This window comes from Tyto alba, unplaced genomic scaffold (assembly GCF_018691265.1).
Source record: "Tyto alba isolate M040663 unplaced genomic scaffold, T.alba_DEE_v4.0 Super-Scaffold_8, whole genome shotgun sequence".
Classification (NCBI taxonomy): Eukaryota; Metazoa; Chordata; class Aves; order Strigiformes; family Tytonidae; genus Tyto; species Tyto alba.
The window spans coordinates 8,891,405-8,912,954 of record NW_024881329.1 but is presented as its reverse complement, the minus strand read 5'-3'; the positions used below and the strand labels follow the sequence as shown (position 1 = coordinate 8,912,954).

Sequence of the window (21,550 nt, the reverse complement as noted above, 5' to 3'; positions counted from 1 at the left end):
TTGACTCTTTACATTTCAGAAGATAGATGTAAAATTCCACTTCTATCCAAACAATGTTTTTCTAAAGTGAAAAACTGATTTTTAACTGAATCACTTTACCTACCTTTAGATACTGGATTAAAAAAAAAAGAGGTGCTCATTCCTGTTAAGTTGTAGAAATTTTATTGAATATGCACTGATGATGTGATGCATTTTTATTAAAAGTATAAGAAAATAGAAAATCACATGAAGCTTAGAGAAGAACAGGAAAATTAAATTAAGCAAGATGAATGTATTCTTACATGTTGAAATTTTGTGACTTTGCTCATAATTTAGAAGAGATGCTGCTGCGCACTGAATGAACGCTAGAATGCATAAGCGTGCACTGTGTACTTTTGAACTGATTCACTAATAGATAACTGGACTATACTGGAATATCGCAACTATTTTAATAGTTCTTCTAATATTTTAAGCATTTTTCTGTTGTTCCATAACTCAGTTAACCAGGCTGACTGTCAAGTTATTTACAAAGTATCCTGTATTTATGTTTTGCAATCACTGCCTCAGTGCTTTGGTCTACCAGGGCTTTAGGAGTACACTGCAGTTTGCAGATATATTTTGATTTAATTACCTCTTTCCAACTGAGTAGTTAATGGATATTGATCACTGTTTTGTCATGAGTTGCAATGTATTCTATCATTTGAATGTTGTTTGTCAAATACTTTTTACAAATTACTGTGCAGGACGTTGTATCACAGCTGGTGTAGTTTAAGGTTTGGACAGAGTCACTGTGAATGAAGCCCTGCTGTGAAATAAAAGTCAAAAGGCATCTTGGCATCCCAACCATTTCCTTGGGAGAAGATTACAGCCTGAGTATGTTGAACTTTATTGCCATGGGCCTCATGACAGTATTCAGAAACATGCATGGCATTTCTGTTAAAGAAACTCAGATGTGCTTAGACGCAAGGGATGGCATTCTCGTGTTTATCAGTATCTTGCAAAAAAGAAGTTAAATGTTTTTATGCTTTTAGAGTAGGGTAAAAATACAGTGAATAATGTGTAATTTATCCACGTAAAAATTGAGGTTCTTGATTTTTTAAATATAATTTGTTATGAGAAGTAGGAAATGACTAATCTCAACTCTAGACGAAAATTTATTTATTGAGAAAGAAGCAGGGGAGACGGGACTCGGCAACTCATCTTAAAGTAAAATGTTGTTTCTTATTTTGGCTTGCTGTGAGATTATGAAGCTCCATTGTACTTCTAGAGAAAAGGTGCTGCATTTGTAAACTTGTGAACATGCAGAGTAAAGCAAATGGAAACTTAAAAATCAATGACTGTTACGTGCTTGTGTAATTCCATCTAAATTGTATCAATTGAATTGTGTCCCCCATACCACTATGTTTCAGGGACAGACAAACCTGTGAGAATTCAGTGCCAGGTAAAGACAAGTATCAAGCTCTTCAGGAAGTAAAATCCTTCTAATACGGAATTGGATCTCCTGCTACCTGGGATGGCAGACCTGCAGTATCTTGCGTTCTGTTGCTGACAAGATAGGTTCCTTAATGGGATGGTCATTATGAAGGCTTCTAGTCAGGCAGAAAGACCACAAAGTCAAAATAAATTGGTGAGGATTCTTCTGGTTTGGGTGCACTTCCTTTGTCTTCTGCATTGACACTCATATGAGTGTAATTGTCACAGAGGATGAAAGAAGTATTACATCTGGCATAATTCAGAACACAGGTGAAGTCTGTCTAATATGGACTTCGTGTTGAATTATTGTGGTCAGATAGTAACCAGGTAGCAGTATTAGAAGTTGCTTCTCAAAAGCCTGAAGTGTGATTCTGGCCAATGTTAAACCTGGAAACAATAGACAATAAATGTACATTTTATTCATTATCTGAGAATCACTGCAACAGTGTTTATGTAGAACAAAAGTTAAATTAAAAGCTTGTGTTAATGAGTAACACGTAAAGTGTGCTAGGGTCAATTATGAAGAAAAAGGTGGTTTTATGAGTTCATAATTTTGAAAGACTGTATCAAAATGAGAAGTTTTAAAAGTAATGAGATTTACATAAGGCAGTATCTTCCAAGTTTTGAATGTGTTCTTGTAGTTCTGCTGATAGATAAGTCCACAAGTAGTCAGCTATATGAGTATCCTAGGTATGTCTTTCTTCCATCTTGTTTCTCAAGTCCTAGAAGAATTACATTTAACAAAAGTTGTAGTTGTCTCTAAGGTTTGATTTCACCTTTGGTGACGAGAAAAAGTTAAAACTTCGATCCCATTGTAAAGCAGAGCAGTGGCTAGCAGTGATGTTAACTTTACCAGGCAAAACTGTATATGAATATTACAAAGAAAGTAACTGTACATTAATTTTCCCTGAAAAAAAAAAAAAAGTACTGCTATGATTTCAATGTTTCCAAAATTTCTTTGGAAGTCAATTATATGCTACTAGTAATAAGTAATGTAAGCAATTAGTGTCAGATTGGCATTTATTCCAGCTAAATGTCATTTTGGCTATTGTTCCAGATAATAGCTTTATCTGTAGAGTTAAAACTTGTAGTTTAAATACTTGTAAAAGTTACATTGGAAATTCCAACTAGGACTATGGGATTTTTCAACTTTCTTTCAAGGCAGCGTATAATTATATTAGATATAATCAGTGCATTGTGAAATATTTACTTGGATTTTTAACTCTGCTGAGACTGAGTATAAAGGACATTGGTCGTAACTGATTAACACTGAATAGGTTTTCTTTAATAAAAACTGCCAATAGTTCAATTACATTGATATGTATAGATGGATGCCTAAACTTTATTCAGTTTATCTAAGGAAAATGAATAGTTTTTCTAAAATCAGCTCATTAAAATTAAATTCTAGTTTTGAATTACATTGCAGTTCTACATGGTGGATCCCTATTCCTTTTAACAAACAAAGAATTATTTCTAAACTGGTCTGCTGAATTCTCTTACTACTTTAGACAAAAATAATAGTCTTGTGTGTTAGGTTTGACAGTTTATATTTTCAAAATATAAACTGTATCAGTAATAAAAATTCCATGATTTGGTAAAACTCTGCCCATGTAATATAACTGTAACAATAAGGATTAAATCCTAGCACCACTGAAAAGAACTGTTGAATTTGGAATCAATATTTCACCTGTAATTTGTAGCCAATGTACTGTGCATAGTTTATGGTTACCTTACACATGCTGACTTAACAATTCCTGTCTTAATGCTTTAAAAACATATGACTCGAAAGTTTCTGTCATTTTTTTCTTGATTCATTATGAGCTCAGTCCTGCATGGTGACGAATGCTCTTGGTCTTCAACAAAATTGACAACGTTCAATACTTCTCAAAAAGGACAATGCAAAATTGAGGTTTGCTTTAGCGGTATTTTTAATAGAGCATACATGCATCATACTGTACTGCCAAAAAAGTATGGATCAAGAGCTGACACATTTAGATTTTTAGTTTGAATGCATTCACTGCATGCTACATGAATTTCATGCATTAGTCAGCTTGCGGATAATTCCGCTTGTTTATAGTGCTGCTGAACGTAAAGCAAAATTGGGTCCGAAGTTTTCAGCATACCCAGACCTTTGTAGATTATTAAAACTGTGGTGTGTGTCTGAAAATCTTACTGCCCAAAGCAGAATGTGGTTAACACAGGAAATGTACTGTATCGGCTAGCAATTAATGAGAGAGACTGTCACAATGGATTTAAAAAGAAAATTGCACTCCCAATGTTATCAGATATTTAATACACCTCTCCTAGATTTTTATCATGTGACTAAGAGAAAGCAGAAATCCCTAAGTATCAGTTGTTCTTTACTCCAGCATGTTCAGGAAGGTGTGTAAGCTTGTCCTTAGCTGTCACTGTATGTCACTGACCCTCACTTGCTCTTGTAGTCAGTGGGACATCAAAGGGTGCTTAAGGGCTTTGTTGGATCTGAGCCTACACCTTCAGTAGCAGATCAAGGAGGAACCTTGACCTGTGCTGGCTTTTCTTAGCTGTTCATTGCTAGGATCAGAATGTGGAAGGCATCTCAATGATGACATACAATACCTTGTTTTCCAAACAAAAGTTCAGGTCAGTACTTGTTCTAAAGTCAAAAATGAGGAGGAGAGTTGCTTCTCTCTAGTACCAGAGGCCCAAGCCACCTACCAGATGCCAAAAGCCATCCGTGCCTCTCCAGATACTAGCAGTCCCATGTGTCCATCCAAGCAGTCAAATTCTGTAACCTCCTAGCTGTCAGTTCTGCAATGTAATTACAATATATAACCACCAGAGTTTTGCTGCACATTTAGACTGAGCGGAACATAAAAGTAAATCACAAGTATTATCAAAGTAATGCAAGGAAAAACATTCTTATTTTATTATTCACTTGTCAATTCAGTAACAAAACTATTTTAATGTACATGAATTCCTGTAACACTTCCCATCTGCTACAGAGTTCAGCAACAATCTGAATATTTGATCAGTATGGCCAGAATAGTGTGCCAGGTCTTCACTCAATTAAGCATGGATTCAGAGCAGTACGCTGCACGTGGCATGGTGGAAGTCCGTATTTCACTGTCATATGACATCGTTTTTAGGAAAATAGTTTGCTGAGAATTTTTGTTCCCCACGTGTTTCAGCTTCATTTTGTGCAAATTAGGAGGAACAGCTTTAATTGTTTTATGGTATTTGATTTGTCTACCTCTGTAGCAGTGGTAAGAGATATTTTTCACAATTGGTAAAGACATTACTATATGTAAGGCAGCTGAATTAAGGTGGATTTAAGGCAGAGTCTAAATTAATTGCATACAATACATATATGACATTTCCAGTACTTTAGTTTGCCTGTAAAATTGAGAAGCTAATATTTCAGTGCAACATCTCTGTTAACTGTGGCATTCTGTCTCGCAGCTACAAAGCAGATAAACAGTTAATTAATTTCATTATTCTTAAACCAGCAGTATTATCCTAACTGAGATAATTTCACATTTCTTGTCATATGCTGCAGAATAAAAATTATATATAGATTATACTTTCATACTCCAAGTCCAGGGGGTGTATTGCTGACATAGAATATGTGGAGAATTTCATACTTGCAAGAAGGGATGGAAAAATAATCTACTGTGTTGTTTATGTGGTGATGATATATATCTTTGAGACATATGTTAGCTCTCGGAATATTGAATGCTCTCTAGGTGAAGATACATTGCTCAGTTTTTATAAAGATATTTTTATGTATATTTTGGGTAAAAGCCAAAAGTCTTACAAATAATTTGAGCTAAGGGATTAAATAGATACATTGAAACAATGGGGATGGATCATTTTATACCTGGTTATAAACAAGCATGTTCAGAAATAAGGTAGGTACTTCTTTGAAAACTGTTGAGCATTTCTAAAGGTTGTAAAGTCTCATTTTAAATGGGAAATTTTCTGATTAAGTGAAAAAATACTAACAGTATTTTTCATATCTTTATATTAAGCTACAAATACATGTGCTAAATTCCAAATGAGGGTTAAGGGCACGGATAAAAATAGGAAATTATGTAGAAGTTGAAAATGAAAAGCAGCTGGGGCTGTGTCCTGTAGTGTTACTGTTCTGACATCTTACAAATTAATTTGCGATTTATATATACATGTCACAATACTGTATGCCATCATTAAAACATACATTGAGTTTTTCAGTGTCCGCTTCTCTTACTGTTTTCCTCTACCAGATTGGAATGTGTTATGAAGTGTGAGCAGTTGCACACCTTTTGTTTTCCATGTGCAGTTAGCATACATGCATTCATGCAGAGTTAGACTTCAAAAACTTCAGTAACTGTGCAGAAATAAAGCTTCACATCTATGAACTTGTTGTACCCTTTTTCAGAATACATATGTAATTAGTTTTCTAAATGGTACTATATTTAACTCCGGACATTGGTATTCTGTTTAGGTGAACTCGATTAAAGAAATAGAAGATTAAGTATTTATTATTGGAAAATAACAAAGGATGAAATGGACTTTTAAAGTAGTGAGAAGCAAAATAGTGTTGTGATGAGGTTTTTGGTCTGTTGTTTTAATCCATAATCACTCATTAGGCATTTAGGAGAGAAGAGTGAAATGAATACAAATAGCATCCTAATGAGTCTTAACATGATTGTTCCTGTAATGCAGGATTTACCTTTCTGCTATCACAGTTGGCTGGTGCCAAGTTTTGGCTAGTTGCTGTATTTTGGAGAACTCTGATATGAGATAAAGACATAAATGAAAAGTCTGGCAGAGGAACATTTGAGATACGTCAATTTTAGAATTTGATCAGATGTTATAAATAGTTAATAGGAGTGTGGTTTAAGTTGGAGGGTGCCCATTGTAAGAATGAAGGTTAAAAAATATTGAAATTAATTGTTCAAATGGAAATGCTGTTTTGCCATTCATCATCCAGGGACACAATGGTGATACATTTGTCTAGTAGAACTCTGTGCGTGATTGTGTTCTTTAGTGTTGGCAAAAAGAGTTAATGAAAAAAATCTAGCTAGGTAAAAAAATCTTTTTTAACTCGTTGAGTCCTTTTTGTTCTGTTTTAAAAAAAAAGAGTCTTAAAAATTCAAGTAGCTTGTTTTTAAAAATATTAAGTTACATTCCAATTCTGGTTTCTTTTAAAAGACTTCCGTAATAAAATCACTATTTTTATCAGTGCAATTACTAGTTGATTTACTTCAGCATACCCTTTTCAGCCCAGAGAGACACAAATGACACACTTGACTGTTGAATGAGGCATTCTGAGACTGTGAAGAGAATGGGGTTTACTTTCTTTTAAAGTTAACTTTGTGCCAAACTTTTACAGAGGCTGAGGTGATTATTTTATATTAAATAAATGTCAGTTTCCTTGTGTACACCTTTTGAAAGTACGTTCTTTGATCACCTCATCACTTACACTTTAGTCAGATTTGCTGTTGACCCAATGGAAGCAAGCTACATTTTTATTGTTTCCTAAATACCTTCCTTTTTGTATGTCGGTGAAATTATATTTCAGACATGGCAGTGAGAAAGCTGCTAATAAATTCCTTAAATAGAAAGAATCATAGCAAAACCTATCTAGCAGAAATTGAAACAAGATATGTATATGTACACACGCATGCACACATATAAATATGTTATTCTTACATGATATCAAGTGATTAAAAGTTACACTGTGTATAAGAAAGGTATTAGAGGGACAGAAATTACATTATAATGCATAACATTGAAAATCATTTTGCTTATCTTCTTCATATGTTTTTGTTGAAGGATTGTTCATCTTCAGAAGAATATAGCATTGCTGCAGCGTTGCTACCCCTGACAACTGCTTTTTATAGGGTAAGTTTTTATCAAAAACCACTCCTATTTTGTATTTTTTTTTAACATTATGGATGTTGTTAAAATGAAGAAAGTGATGGCAGAAGATACATGGTGAGTAGGCAGGTTAATTGTAAAATTAATTGTTGTCAGTGGAATTTTTTTAACAGACTATTATGGATGTTGCTCCAGAATGACAGTTACTGATGTTGGGCAATGATGTTTGTGATAAATTTAGCTGGAATTAAATGTAGGCTTATATGATGGGTTAGAGAATTATTATTGAATTATATATAGTCACTAAAATAAGTGAAAAAAATAATTTCTGATCTTATTATGTAAAAACTGTTTATTGGAGTACTTCTTAGTTTAACTTGGTATGTTAAGCGTTGGCCAAAAAGTAGATGTTTTCTGTCTGTGTAGTTGTTAACTTTGGAGAATGTTATGAATGGCTTGTTTTAACCATATATTTGTTTTCCATTTCTTGTGGGTTTTTTCTTTTTTTTTTTTTTTTGCACAATGTTTGTTTGTGATAAAATATAATATGATAGTAAATATGAAAATGTAAATAGTGCAAATTCTGCAAGCAATTATTTCAAAAGCAGAACTTTTGTAATATGATGGTAGTTACTTCAGTGTCCCAATACAGTAGCTTCTTGAGCAGTTCTGGTTAGCTCAAGTGCTACTTTTCAGGATGTACATATCTGAGGAAATGAGAAGTTCTGAACATGGTTTGTACTTTCTAATTGAACAATTTCTGATTGTTTTAAACTAGAAACAGATTCTGTGATGTAGCTTTTAGGAAAAAAAATGTGGGACTTTATCAGTCATAGAACACAGAAACATCTGCTGGAGACAAGAGCAATTTTGACAAAGTCATATGCATAGGACGTTTCTTGAAATCTCCTATTTAAGCCAGTATTTACTACATTTATAGAGCATGAAGTGGTAGATTTTCTCTCGTTGAAGGGTTTGAACTGTGAAAAAGTTGTATTTGAATGGGCCTTGCTTTAGAGCTGTACATAATACTCCAAGACTGCTTTCTGGAAAGAGTCGACAGAGTATTTTCATTCTCTTATATAAACTAGCATGGGGACATATTAAATTGTTCAATCCCAGCAAATAAACTCTCTCCCATATTTAATTACAAGTTCATCTTTTTCTATCCCCTCTGTTTTGAGTCCTTGACTACCAGAATTGTGAGTTGTTTGTCTTTTGTTGCTGCCACTAATACTTAATTTGGAGAAAGAGCTAATGAGCTATAGAGAATTTCCATTTCCCTATTTTATTCTTGCTACTACATTAATCCTATATTATGAGGAAAGACTGACTTTAGTTTTATTTTCTGATTTTTAGTTCCTCTAATGAAAATGGCCAAGAGAGTCCACATAGCTCTTTACCTTAAGAGGGACAGAGAGTATTTTGGAGAGTTGTAGCAGCTTGGTTAGATTCGTAATTTGGTGAAGCTTGATCTATGGGGGTGGGGGGGGGGTGGGGCACAGAGGCACAGAAAAGGCAGTAAAAAAATTACTGTTTTTTGCATGGAGTATCATGAGTGTTGAAATAAGCTTGAATAAGTTTTCATTTCAAAATTTAGGAGAGCAAAAAACTAGATTGAATACAGACTATCTTAAAGTAATTTATTCTATACACTTGTATTTTTGGTAGGAGTATTGAGATCTCATACGATTTCCCTTACAAAAACTTTCCTGAAATCTTCTGTGTAATAACCTAGTCCCATACTTACTATTTAACACTAAAGCTATATGCTCAGGAAACTGAGAGTCCCCGGATGTTAAAAGCATAATGATTTTTTTTAATGTTCCAGACCTGAATTAAAAATTGAAGTAACCTGACTGTTAACTTACAAAAGCCAGCTGTTAATGCATAATAGAAAAAGAATTTTGTTTTTCCCAAATCTAATCCTCAGGTTCAGTGATGGCCCCCTTTGGTATGTCCCATTAGATACAATTCTTTGGCAAAAGTACTTATTTTGGTATAAAACTATTCATACTAAACACAAACTGATGTGTTGTTCAGAACATAGTATCAGCAGACAAACTTTGCAGCAACTAGTTAAAATTAATGGTTTAAGGTTCTGTTTGAAATTTGAGTTAAAATGAGACTTTTTGGAGCCTTTTTCAGCTTCTTTAGAGGTTTTCAAAATTATATCCTAGATTAGAGTATGTTCTAGCTGACATGAACCTGTGTAGGAGCAATGTTCTGTATCACTATTCTTAAACTAAGAAAAATGAGTGTCATTTTTCTACCCTCTTAACATCTTTATAACTCTTGGGAGGGATTCCTGCTCTGGAGTTACAAAAAACTAATGTTCTTCTTTCCCTGTTTTGGGGAGAAATCATATCAAATTCTGCTGCTTTACTTTTCTTCCTTGAGCTTCCTGCTTTCTAATGTATTAACAGTTTATAAGTTCTCTTTTCACTGGGTTTCCCCTTACCGAAATCATAGGTAGAATGATTAAAGTTTTGTTGCTAAAACAGCATATTGCTGTTCCGTCTCTGTTAAGTCCAGAGGAATGTGCAAACTAAAATTAAGGTCATTTGGGGGATTATTTGTTTTTTATTAAAATACCTTCAGGAAAACTGGTATGTTTGCACTGTCAAACTCTGTCATGGCCTTTTCCACTGAGTTGCTTTTCAATTTTATTTAATTACCATATCCAGTGTAGTTTACACACACATGCACATGCGCGCACACACTTCAAGCTGCATTTCCTTTTTCTGTAGGCAGAGCACAGGTATTCCAACACATGCTTCAATATGCAGAATTTTCTTACCTCAGCTATAAGTATGATTGTGCTTATGCTCTCCAAAAAATGGTGAAGTAGCACTTGGAAGTATCTACTTGTTTTTATTGATGTTTCCATTATCAGACTACCATGTTTGATGCCAGCAGCATATTAAATATTATTTCACTTAGCCCTGTTGAAGCTGCACAGTGTTCTTGGTGGCCAGGAATAGGCAGGAATCGTGAATCTAAGTGACACAGGTTTTCATCTGTATGTGCATTGGTATTACTGTGCAAGTGATATTCCAAATTGAGTTATCAGTGAGAAAGCCTGCAGTAAATCTAAAAATGTTTTAGTTATATCAGTCAAATATGTATTTTACCATTTATGTTTGCTATAGAATTTTGATGGGACATTATGATGGGATTTCATGTCACAGTATTTTATCGCTAATGTAATTCCTGTTGCTTCAAGTGAAATTATAAAAAGAAGTAACACAACATCACAGTTCCTTTACAAAAGGATTATTCTATATATGAAATGTTAAGTTTCCATTTATTTACCTAACACAAAGCAGAGCACTAGTGAAACAATTACCTGTTCTTAAATAGCTTTACTGTACGTGTCCACACATAGTGCGGATACCAGGTGTTTGAGGTGTATAAATAATGAGAAAGGTGTCTTTTTGTGTGAGTCCAGCAGATGAAACCGAGAAACATACCCCTAGAGGTGATGCTGGTAAGAATCTGAAATGGTCTTCTCATGAAGTAGTCAATGCTCTAGCCTTGGGGTATTTTAAAATATTCTTGGGGAAAAAAAGTAAAAAAATTATAGAGAGGAACAAGCTTCCATGATCTAACAGGTTTTGTTTTCTTGTCTTTGCTTACATGAAGACTAGTCTAGGGTATTTCTACATATATCTAATTAAAATAACAAGAAACATCACCCTATGTACAGCATGCTATCAGCTCTTGGGATGTCTGGTGAAATTCCAGAATTCTAGCTCTTGAGTCTGGTGAGTGATCTGTTGTGAAACTTGATCAGGCAGGATTTGATCACACTCTAACTCATAGCTGGTGGGATTAAATTAATAGACAGGAAGTCAGTACTGATGGCATATTTGTGGCCTGGAGTAATAATTGCATTTTTCTAGAAAAAATGGTCACAATGCTTTTTAAAAATTTTAAATATTGGACTGGAGCTGTTAGCAAAATGTGACTCATCAGTGACAGTGGATTTTGGTGTATACTGTTAATGTCACAAAAACAAACACATCTTTTGCTTCTGGGTTAGAAAAAGGTTTTAGTTTACCCTTAGTAATGCTGTTGGAATTTTGTTTAAAATTGAAATAATATAAATAAAATGTATTTATACATGAAGATAAAAGAATTTTTCCATGGTTTTTTGATACGGATGTCCCATGCGTATTTGGTATGCAGTCTTTTTTTCTGTGTATAAAACAGAAATGCAGTATTCCCTGGTGCTGCAAAAAGACATCTTTTTTTACATGGGGCAAGGAAGGACAAGATGAAAAGGACAAATTTTAATCGTATTTTCATTTTATTAGCTCATCAAGGAAGACAGTTCGATGATCATATAATTGGCATTGTCAAATTTGCAGGGTTTGGATACTCCGTTTCAAATATATCTCTTTGCCAGGGTGGCAAGATGTTATGTAGACGACACTGCATTTCTTGAAGGTTTAGTACCCAGTGAGGGTGATGATCAACGGCAGGCAGCAGCTGCAGCCTTTTTGCTGGACAACAGACAGAGTGGGCAACAGCTCTTGTCCTCACTGCTGTCCCTTGCCAAGTCACAGTCAGAGTCCGCTTCTCCATCTTTCCTCCCTTTTCAGCTAAGGTGGTACTTGGCAGTCTCATCAAGGATTCTTTCTTTTATCCTTCAACCATTGCAGAATCTGAATATGCAGATTATAATACAATTTTCTCACTCCAGGGGATTTTTTCCAATGTTTTATATGTAGAACCTTATGCTTAAACTGTATAACCATTTGTGTTTCCATACCTCTCTAAGGATATTCTACCACATTACATAGTAGATACTAACACACTTGCAAATTTTTGTTATTTGGCATTCAGAAGTGACAGTTCTGATCATCTGTGTTTCAATAAAGGAAGTAGCATAATAAAAATACACTATTCTGAAAGTAAAGTTTGTTCTGTGTAGAAATGATGAATGGACTTTCGTATTTTACAGATGAGTATTTCTTTAAATTGCAGTAGCCAGAGTACTATTATTTTTCAGAATCACGAGTATTTAATTTAGATTTCTGAGTCAGTTGTTGTTGACATACACTTGGATAGTGCTGCATTAACAGCGTGTTAGGTCCATAGTAAGACACCAATATAAATAATTCTGTTTTCCACAGTGAAATATATATGCTCTTTCACATAGCATAATAATAAAATGAAATAGAATTGAGTGTATAATTTCCGAGTTGAAATTAATTACCAAATTTCACTAAATTATGAGATGTTCAATGGAAGAGAAAGCCTTTGCTCCTTGAAATGCCTAAATAAATGACTGCTTTACACCAGAGCCTGGTAGGTGTGGGGGTGATTCCCAGTTATAAAGATAAAGCCTTTCTCTGAAGATTAAAGAGGCAGTACTAGTAAAATACAGAGTAGTTTATCATATTTTAACAATTACCATCAAGCATTTTTTCAAAATAGACCCAGTTCAAGGTTTATTATGTGTCAGAAGCAGCATAATTTGAAATGTGGTCTCTGTTGTATAGCATTAGCTACAAAGTCACAGAGAAGCTACCTAAGTAATGGCTGATGTGGAAATCCATGATGATGGGTGAAGAGTTGATTTCATTTTTACATCTCTGTCAGGCAAATTTTACAGTTATGGTATCAGCTGGAGTAAGTGGAATATTGATCCAACTGTATTGTAGAAAGCAGTGGAAAATTTGGTACTAACATCATCTCTGCTACTTTATAACAAATAATAATATATTAGTCTTTATTCTAGAATTTGTGTGATTACGAGGGAATTGCATAATGTTTTGGATTGATATAATTAATTTTGAAAAGCTAAATCGGTGGGAGTTGGTTTTTTACATTTAACATGAGTTTTCATTCTTAACAAAAGACTTTGTATAATGTGTTAGCTTTCTGTACTGAAATATTTTCTTTCTTGCATCCAGTTACTATATTTCCTTCTAAACGTTTGTGTCTGACTCTGATGTTCTTGGGATGAAATAACTTCTACTTTAAAAATCTCTACTCTTGAATCGCTGGCTTTAATTTAGGAAACTCCCATCGTGAAAGACTTCCTTTATTGTCTTGGCAAGAAATTTTGTCTGCTTCCATTAATTTTCTTCTCATATCTCTATTCTCCCAGTTCTGATACTATCTTAGTCTATGGAAATGCATTTGTGACTGAAATTGCATTAAATAACAGTTTTAATACTATACTTATTTATCCATTCTCAGAATGGTAATCTCTTAAATGTAGAAATACATTAAGTTGCCTACTTGAAAACCAGCAAGAATATGCCTGTATCATATAGTGGATACTATGGAAGAAGCTGAACCACAAAAGAAAACATCTGTAGGCAGACTTTAAGTGGTTCCTATTTTTTTACATAACTCCTCTAAAACAAACAGCAGTGAATTTAAGGACATCACACAGGAGAGAAAAAAGCTTTCTCTACAGTACTTAAATGAAGTAATAAATATCAAAAGAACATATATTAACCTTCATCATTGGATTTTGCTGTTCTTTCACTGTTGGAGCCCTAATGCTTCTTTATATCAGCTGAGATTGTAATGTTCCAAATCTGGATATCAGTCTGGCTTTTTAGGAGAAAGTGGGTGTCAGTGTTGGTGAAAAGTCTAAAAGGGCATGATACACATGCCCTGTTTTGCAGAGGTAGAGTTGGATGTTAATCATTTCAGTTGATTCATATTTTTTGAGGAAAAAATACAGGTTTATCCTTTAGGTGGAGGTCAGTTCCTAGTCTTCTGACACTAGTGTAACATAAAACACCATGCCGTGTGTTTGCAATAAAAGCTAGATTTTAAAATCTTCAATTAATTTAATATGTAAACTGCTTTTCCATATATCATCTTGTTTAACAATTCTTCATTCAGAGATTTACTCATTTTGCAAATATTCAAGTTGACAGGCAAAAGAAAGATTAAGGGTATTTTACAGTATTATCAAGTGTGCACATTAGCATTATTTGTATTACTGAGAAATCCAGGAGCCCTAATTATGGACCGGAACTGCTGGTCTTGCTTTCATACAAAAGAACACAAAAATTAAGATCCTTATCCTCAATTGCTTACAATATGAATTTGAAATAAGTAATAATACTTGAAGCCAGGCAGTTTCAGGCACTGCAAGGGAGCTTTGGAGCAGTATTAGTCATCATTACTGTTGGTGATTCTGTCCACCAGTAGGTTAATTATGGCTGAAGTTTTTATAGACACAACATAAAAGTAGTATTTTATTGAATTTTGAGAGAGGATAATGTGGTTACTTGACAGGTGCTTATGAATATGAGTGGGGTCACGGAAGAGAATAGTAAGGTGACGGTCAAAGTTCTGTCAATACTTCCAAACACTCTTCCAGTCAAGGGTTTTTATTACATCCATTAAAAGTTCCTTTCATATAAAGATTATAGTTCAGTAAATTAATTTTGTAAAATCAAACATACTTTTAAGTTAAAACAGGAATCTGGGGATTCTTGTTATGATTGTTTTGTAGTATCACTTGCAAACACAGATGCCAAAATGTCATCTTTAGTCCTTAAGATTTTAATTAGTGTGCTTTGATTTTTAATGCCTACATAGTACATGTCTGTAGAACATATTTTATGTCTTTGCAGGTAGAGCATATCTCACTCCCAAAACTACTTTTAGGTGAAAAAAAATGTCTGGAAGAAATAAGCCAGGAAAGTATAATATGACAGTTTAGCACATTGATGGGAGAGACTTTTAGCACATGTCTTTACAAGGAACTTTGGAAATTAATTACTGTAGTAACTTTGCACTGTTGAAGAAGCTTGCTTTCCCAGAATGATAACATCGTGAGAAACATTGAAGAGAACTTCGTGGTCTGCAATTCCTTTTCTCAGTGGTTTGTGGGAGGAAGTACTTAGTCAGGAAAATAAAAGGACAACCCCTAATCCCCCAGCCCACCTCCCCCTAATTAAAATAAGAAGTAAAGATAAATGCTGTAGTAAATGTTTAGTTCTGTAACTGAGGAACTGATCCACTATCTCCTAGAATAAACAGAAACCTTTCCATTGTATTCCCACAAGCATTGGATTACATAATTTTTAACTATTCCTGATTACACTTGAACTCATTTTCTAGTAATGATATGGAACTCTGGTTTGACCATAACAATTTTAATTTCGTTATAGCCCATCTCTTTGTTGTTACTTCTAGGTGGGATTACAGTGTACTGAAATACTGCTTCATTTAGAACTTTCACCCTGAAAATTTCTGGTCGTTGAATTAAAATTTTTGATAAAGCTTCTGACCTTTAAAGTGAAGGAATCTAAATCTGAAGTAACAGTCCCATGCGTTTTCCATAGCTGTTAGTTCAACTTCACCTCCTGATCACTACGTCCTTATTCCAGTATATTGGAACTTAATTTTCTGTGTGAAAGTACGATTCCTTTTATTGAATTCCGTTTCATTGGAGCATTATTATCTGTCCTGATTTGAGCAGCATTATTTTATAATTTCAGAAGAGACCAAATGCTTACAGATGGTAAGGGAGAGAAATTGCTGATATATTTGTGTATATTGCCTGCTTTTGTGTGAATTTCTAAGTTGCCATCCTAAATATCTCATCAACTATTCAACCTATATCTCATCAACAATTTGAACTGGATGTGTCCAAAGAATTGGGTTGTCACAAATGCTTTCCTGTCTTATGGTTTTCCCCTTCACTCATACACATTATTATTATTCTCCTGGTGATTAAAGCCCCTAATTGAAGTTTGTGTCTGCTACTCTTGTTTTCATCCATATCCTTGCATTTTATCCACTTTCTTTATCCTTTATAATTGTTCCTACAGTTTAAATTCTTGTTAGGATCCTCTTCTTGGCCTCCTCTGATTCATCCCTGTCTTTCTGAACTTGTGAATACCACATCAGCTCTTTGTCATGAGTTCAAAACACTCCTGATAATAAGAATTTACTAGGCAGATGTTGCAGCTCTCCTCTTCCTCATGCACTCACTGCTCATGCTGTATCTGGATCTTACCATTTGGCAGAAGAGTTCCTTACAATATCCTGCTCTGTAATGAACTTGTATCCAGCACTTCCACAGTTGTTTTCTTTGCCTATTGGTCAGACTGGATCTTGGTTTAATCTCTCAAATGACTTACCTCAAAGTGCAGTAAGTTCAGGTTTCTTGTCCTTACTTTCAGAATACTTCATGATAATGCTTTTGCCATATTTTTTTGCCCATCCTCTCTCTTTCACCTTATGAACCTTGTAGTATATATAATCTGTATTCCCAAGATGAGATCTACTACTGTTAGAAATTTTTTTATTAATTTGAAATTTATATTCTGTATTGTACCCTTACATGTTTCTGAGTGTTTTGCTCATCCTATTCTTGAGGACTACTTGTGGACTATTGTTTTAATACTTTCTTCAGATAAGGGAACACTGTATATTGAGACAACTACCACTGAAGACAGAGAAAGCTGCCATAGTAGAATAGTAATTAAAGAAACACTAGAATTCAGTGACAGAAGAACTCTTAAGAATTACTTTATTACCCTTTTTGGGGTTACTTAAATGCTTTATTAACTGGGCTTTCAGTTTCATATCAGGTTATTGATAATTCTAAGAACCACTACCTGAATATAAATAAAAACATAAACTTGTGAGATTTACAGGATTTATTTGTTTCTATGTGTTGACCTGGATAACAAGGTTTTTGCTTGTGGGTTATTTTGTGGGTAGAGTCAATGCCACCATTCCAATGCAGTCACACATGTGCACACTCACAGCTGAGCCCCCTAATGCCAAAGAAATAAGGTGACATTTTAGAAGATTTTTCAAAATAGTTGTGTCACAATTTCAAAAACTCTTCAGTTGGATTCAACACCGCAACTGAGAATTTGTGAAATTCTTGAACTTACATAATGATTTTAAACCTTGGTGAATAGAGTCATGGTAATCTGTATAACTAAATTAGATTTTTAAAAATACTTTAATGTACTGTAGACAGGGTGAAAAAAATCAGCATATTTCTTATCCACTTCTTGGAACCTAATCTTATTTAGAACTGTGAAGTTCTGGTATGAAAACGTCTTCCCTCTTTCTTTTTCGAGGGTTCTGAGCATCCTTCATTCTGGATGATTTGCTTTCCTTAACGTGTTCCGTGTATAACAGAACTTCATAAATATTTCCTTTATCTGTTTGGAGAAAGGAGAAGTATGTTATTGTGCATTATTTAATGTTACATGTAACTTTGTATTAGCATATATCCGTCTGTTATGATACATCTCTATGGAAATCTGAGATATTCTACATGGCTTTAAGTACTGTTATAGTAAATTATACATGATCTCTAGGAATCTGTGATTCAAGATCATGAGTAGTTGGATGTTTAAGTCACTTTTGCCAGAAAATGTATACAATAAATAAAGCTTCATCCAGAATTACATCCCAATTTTGCAAAATTCTAGAATTCTATTGCCCTCTGCTGGTTTAGTGTACCTGTTTGTGATTTGGTAGCCCTGACTTACAAGTGAATTGGCCTTTTTTTTATTTTTCATGGTGAAATAAAAGTAGATAAACAGTGTAATGAACAGCTTTTCTACTCACACTTTAAAGTATTTTAAAATACAAATGAATCTTGAGTCCAGTCTTGTTTGGTGGCTTTCTGAAAGTAGGAGAGATGGCAAGTAGTTTTCTGTTGCTGGGGTTTTCAGGTTGGAGAAGCAGCTAGATTTAGTACTTTGTCTTTTTTTCTAATGCAGTAAAAATGAAAACTGAGAAAAAAAAAAAAGTAACAGAAGCTTCACAGTTCTTATTTTATGCTTCTATGACTTTTCCTTATATTTGTGTGTAGAATGTATGTGGGTATAATTTTATATTTTAGACCAAATCAGAAAACCGTTTATTGAATTGGCTTTTTTGACTGATGTTATCCATGCTGCACCCAGTCAGACTTGAAGACATATTGATACACAGTTATACTTGTTTGAGGATGTGAATGCTGTGATAAATATTGATATGTATGCACAGTGTGATGCAGTGTTGTCTGCAAGTAATATATAGATATGCCTCACTACTGCAGGTTAGTCTATATACATTGATCCAGTGGGACTTCTTTGAAATCTTTTTGGACTTACCAGGTATCTGTGTGGGCACACCATAGAGCTGAATGCAGGACTGGCTCATAGAACATGTTCATATGCAGAGCTTGGTTTACATCTGCTTGGGGAGGGGCAGCATGTTGCCTACAGTAAATGGTACCTATACATGATATGCAGTAGGTGGTAATTGACTGAATGTCTATATAAACAACTCCTAGATGGGGAGTAACCCTTTAAAGTAGCAGTGTCACTATATCCTGGATGATCTGTGAGTTCACAGTTGCAGACTTCCAGGGAAAACCTCAACCAATACTGGAGAGGAAGTGCTGTGATCTCCTTTGGTGTGCAAAGAAGATTGCTATTGCAGTAGCTTGCTCACAGAGGTCAAGTAGATAACCCATAGCACAGTGATTCCTGGAGCAGCTGAAGAGAAAGCTCCTACTCACCTCTTTTTCTTCTTCTTCTCACCAAAAATATCTAAACTAATAACCCAGGATATAAGTTGGAGACTAAAAATTAGAGTACTGTTGAGTTTGCCCCTTCATTTCCATAGCCACGGGACATGCAGCAAAGTCCTGTGAGAAAAGAGCACTCTCAGGTATATTCTGGTTTTTACTCTTTGTTTTGTAACTCTTTTTGCAGCTTCACAGTCAATAACTGGATCATTTGCTTTGCTAGAATCAACTTCCTTTCTTCTTTAAGCTTTTGTGGTATAAGGATAATGGCTGCTGAGTGATCAGCATAAAGCATGCTTTTCTTTTCCAGAAACAATCAGTTTAAATACTAAGATGTCATAGAGAGGCTCTTTGGGGACCTGCACCCCACAGTAAGTTTGGGAGTCTTGGAGTTGGTGCACATTTTTTACTGAGCTGCAAGTATAATTTTCAGAATAAGAAGTATCCAATGTCAGGAAACAGAAAAAATTGTAGGCTGGCATAATCCAGTGCCACTCCATAAAGTTGAAATAATGGAAAGATAATTCCTGAATTCAGGAAGCTGCATATGGTCACGCATAGCAAGTCTCAAATCTACCTTGTGTTTTCATGTACTCTAGAATGTAATTCATTTTTTGATATGGGTAACGTCTGTTTCATATGTAATTTGGAAGGAGAGTGTTTAAGTTTTTATGTGTCATTAGTCTATTGAAAGAACTTGGTGTCCTTTGCAGAAGTTAACTCATTTCCTGTTGGTTATTACAATTTACACCTCACTGCTCATTTAAGCTATCATACAGTCAACTTTAGAAAAAGGACTTTATCAGTTCAGAACTATTTTTATTGTTTTTTTCTGGGGTCTTTTTTGAGCTGTCAGCCCTTAAATCCTCCCTTGTAACTAGGAAATTCTTTTCTTGCCTCCTATGTTCATTCTGTCTGGCAGAAATTAACTATTGGGACAGGGAGAAAGAGCGTAAATATCAGTATAGTTTAGCTGTTCCATAGAAAGATAGGTGAAGATTTCGTTTATATATGTAGTATTGCTTGATGAAAACCACAGAATTACTGTTTTACTTAAGTTGGACAAATCCTGAGCAAATTCTTTTGAATGCAACAGTAAACATTGGGACCCTTCTGATGTATTAGATTAGTTTCCATTCTAGTCAAATGGGCTGACTAAGCACTCCCAGGGTAGAGAATACAGGCACTGCAAGCTTCATGGAATGCTTGTAGTTGTACCAAGAGGATTTTTAGTCCATGGATTTCGATTGCATAGGAGCAGCAGTGTGCTTCTTAAGGTTGGTATTCATATTGCTTTTTTACAAACACACTAACCAAAGCAAGCTGAGAATCCAGAGTCATTTTGCCTAAAACTGCTGGCAGAGCTGAGCCTGGAACTACAAGTCCTGACTTGGACTCTGTGCTCGGGCCACTGTCAGGTTTTGCCATTTGTTTCAACACATGCAGGTGATGAGAAGGATAATGTTTATGATCGCTTAGCTTTTTGATGCATTTTTTTTCATCCTTTTGTAAACAAACTATTCTTACTTTGCCTAGGAGTTACTGTCAGTGTTGATTTATGTTGTTATATTTGAATGTAAATCTTCATAGTTTAAAAATTGCGGTTTGTGCACGGTTGTTCAGAGTTTTAGCTTCTGAGCACAGGAAGAACATCTAAAAGCCCCTCAGCTTTCCTGTCATGTTGTTTTCCATGTGAAAAGAATTTGTCTAATTTTTATTTTGGTAACACTATTACTATGGACCCAGGGTTATAAGTTTAATCTTTCTTTTGGCTTTGTGCCAAAGGCCACCTCCCTCTTTACCTAGTTTACACAATTACCTGATTTGGGCTGAGACATCAAAGGCAGCTGGACAGGCTGATAGTCAAATCAGTCCTTTGTGTGGCATTCACTACACAAATTGGCATGAGTTAAGTATAACAACTAGCGAGGCTTGAACAGACATTTTCCTTTTTCCTTTTTGCTTTTCCTGACATCATACTCCCTTTTTGCAGCTGGATTGTGACTGGAAATTACTGCCAGTAAAAAACATAACGAATAAATCAAACTAAAAGTTGTGATACGGCTTTAGCAGTACTATTGCTTTTGAGATATGTTGTCCATATTTATATTCCATGATTTACCTGTCATCCCCAATCCTCTGTAACACAAGTTTTGTGCACCTGGATTTTGAGTTAGGTGAATGATTAGGCCGGATCCATTCTGTGGGCCCTGTGTTAATTACCACAGCTGAACAAATTAACCCATTTTAAGCTATATACACACCTACCAACAGTGAAAGATAAAAAATGTGTATAGCTCTTAAAGAATAAAGATTACTGTAAAGGATTTACAGGATGATAGAAGTAGACCTCCTGTATATTTTTTGTTTTAACATTTTTCTCATTTTTTACAATTAAAAGACTCAAATTTGTGTACAGGTAGTTGTCCTGCTAATTAACAGGCTTGACACAGTCATGAGTTAGTGTATATTTTGTATGCCTGAGATTTTTTCAAGGGATGCCCAGCAGTCAATATAGAGATCAGTAGGACACTATTTGAGCTGTCCTGTTACGTGATTTAACAGCTAAATCAAGCATGGGAGCCATTATTGTGCAATCATCATTTCCTGTGGGCTACCATCAGCTGCATCACAACTGAAACTTGGGAATCTGTTAAACAAAGCAGCTCTCTTCTGTTTTAATCTGTATTGAATAAATAAAGTCACATTTAATGTAATTTGAAT

General features: G+C 34.7%; 1 protein-coding gene across 6 annotated transcripts in view; it reads left to right on the top strand.

Annotated features, from left to right (window-relative positions):
• The window catches only part of SBF2 (SET binding factor 2), a 267,969-nt gene that overhangs the window by 184,280 nt on the left and 62,139 nt on the right, over positions 1–21,550 (top strand). For all 6 annotated transcript variants that reach the window (XM_042784693.1, XM_042784694.1, XM_042784697.1 and 3 more), the window contains one exon: positions 7,252–7,320. In XM_042784693.1, the coding sequence (XP_042640627.1) occupies positions 7,252–7,320 (69 nt within the window). The remainder of the gene's footprint in view (positions 1–7,251; positions 7,321–21,550) is intronic.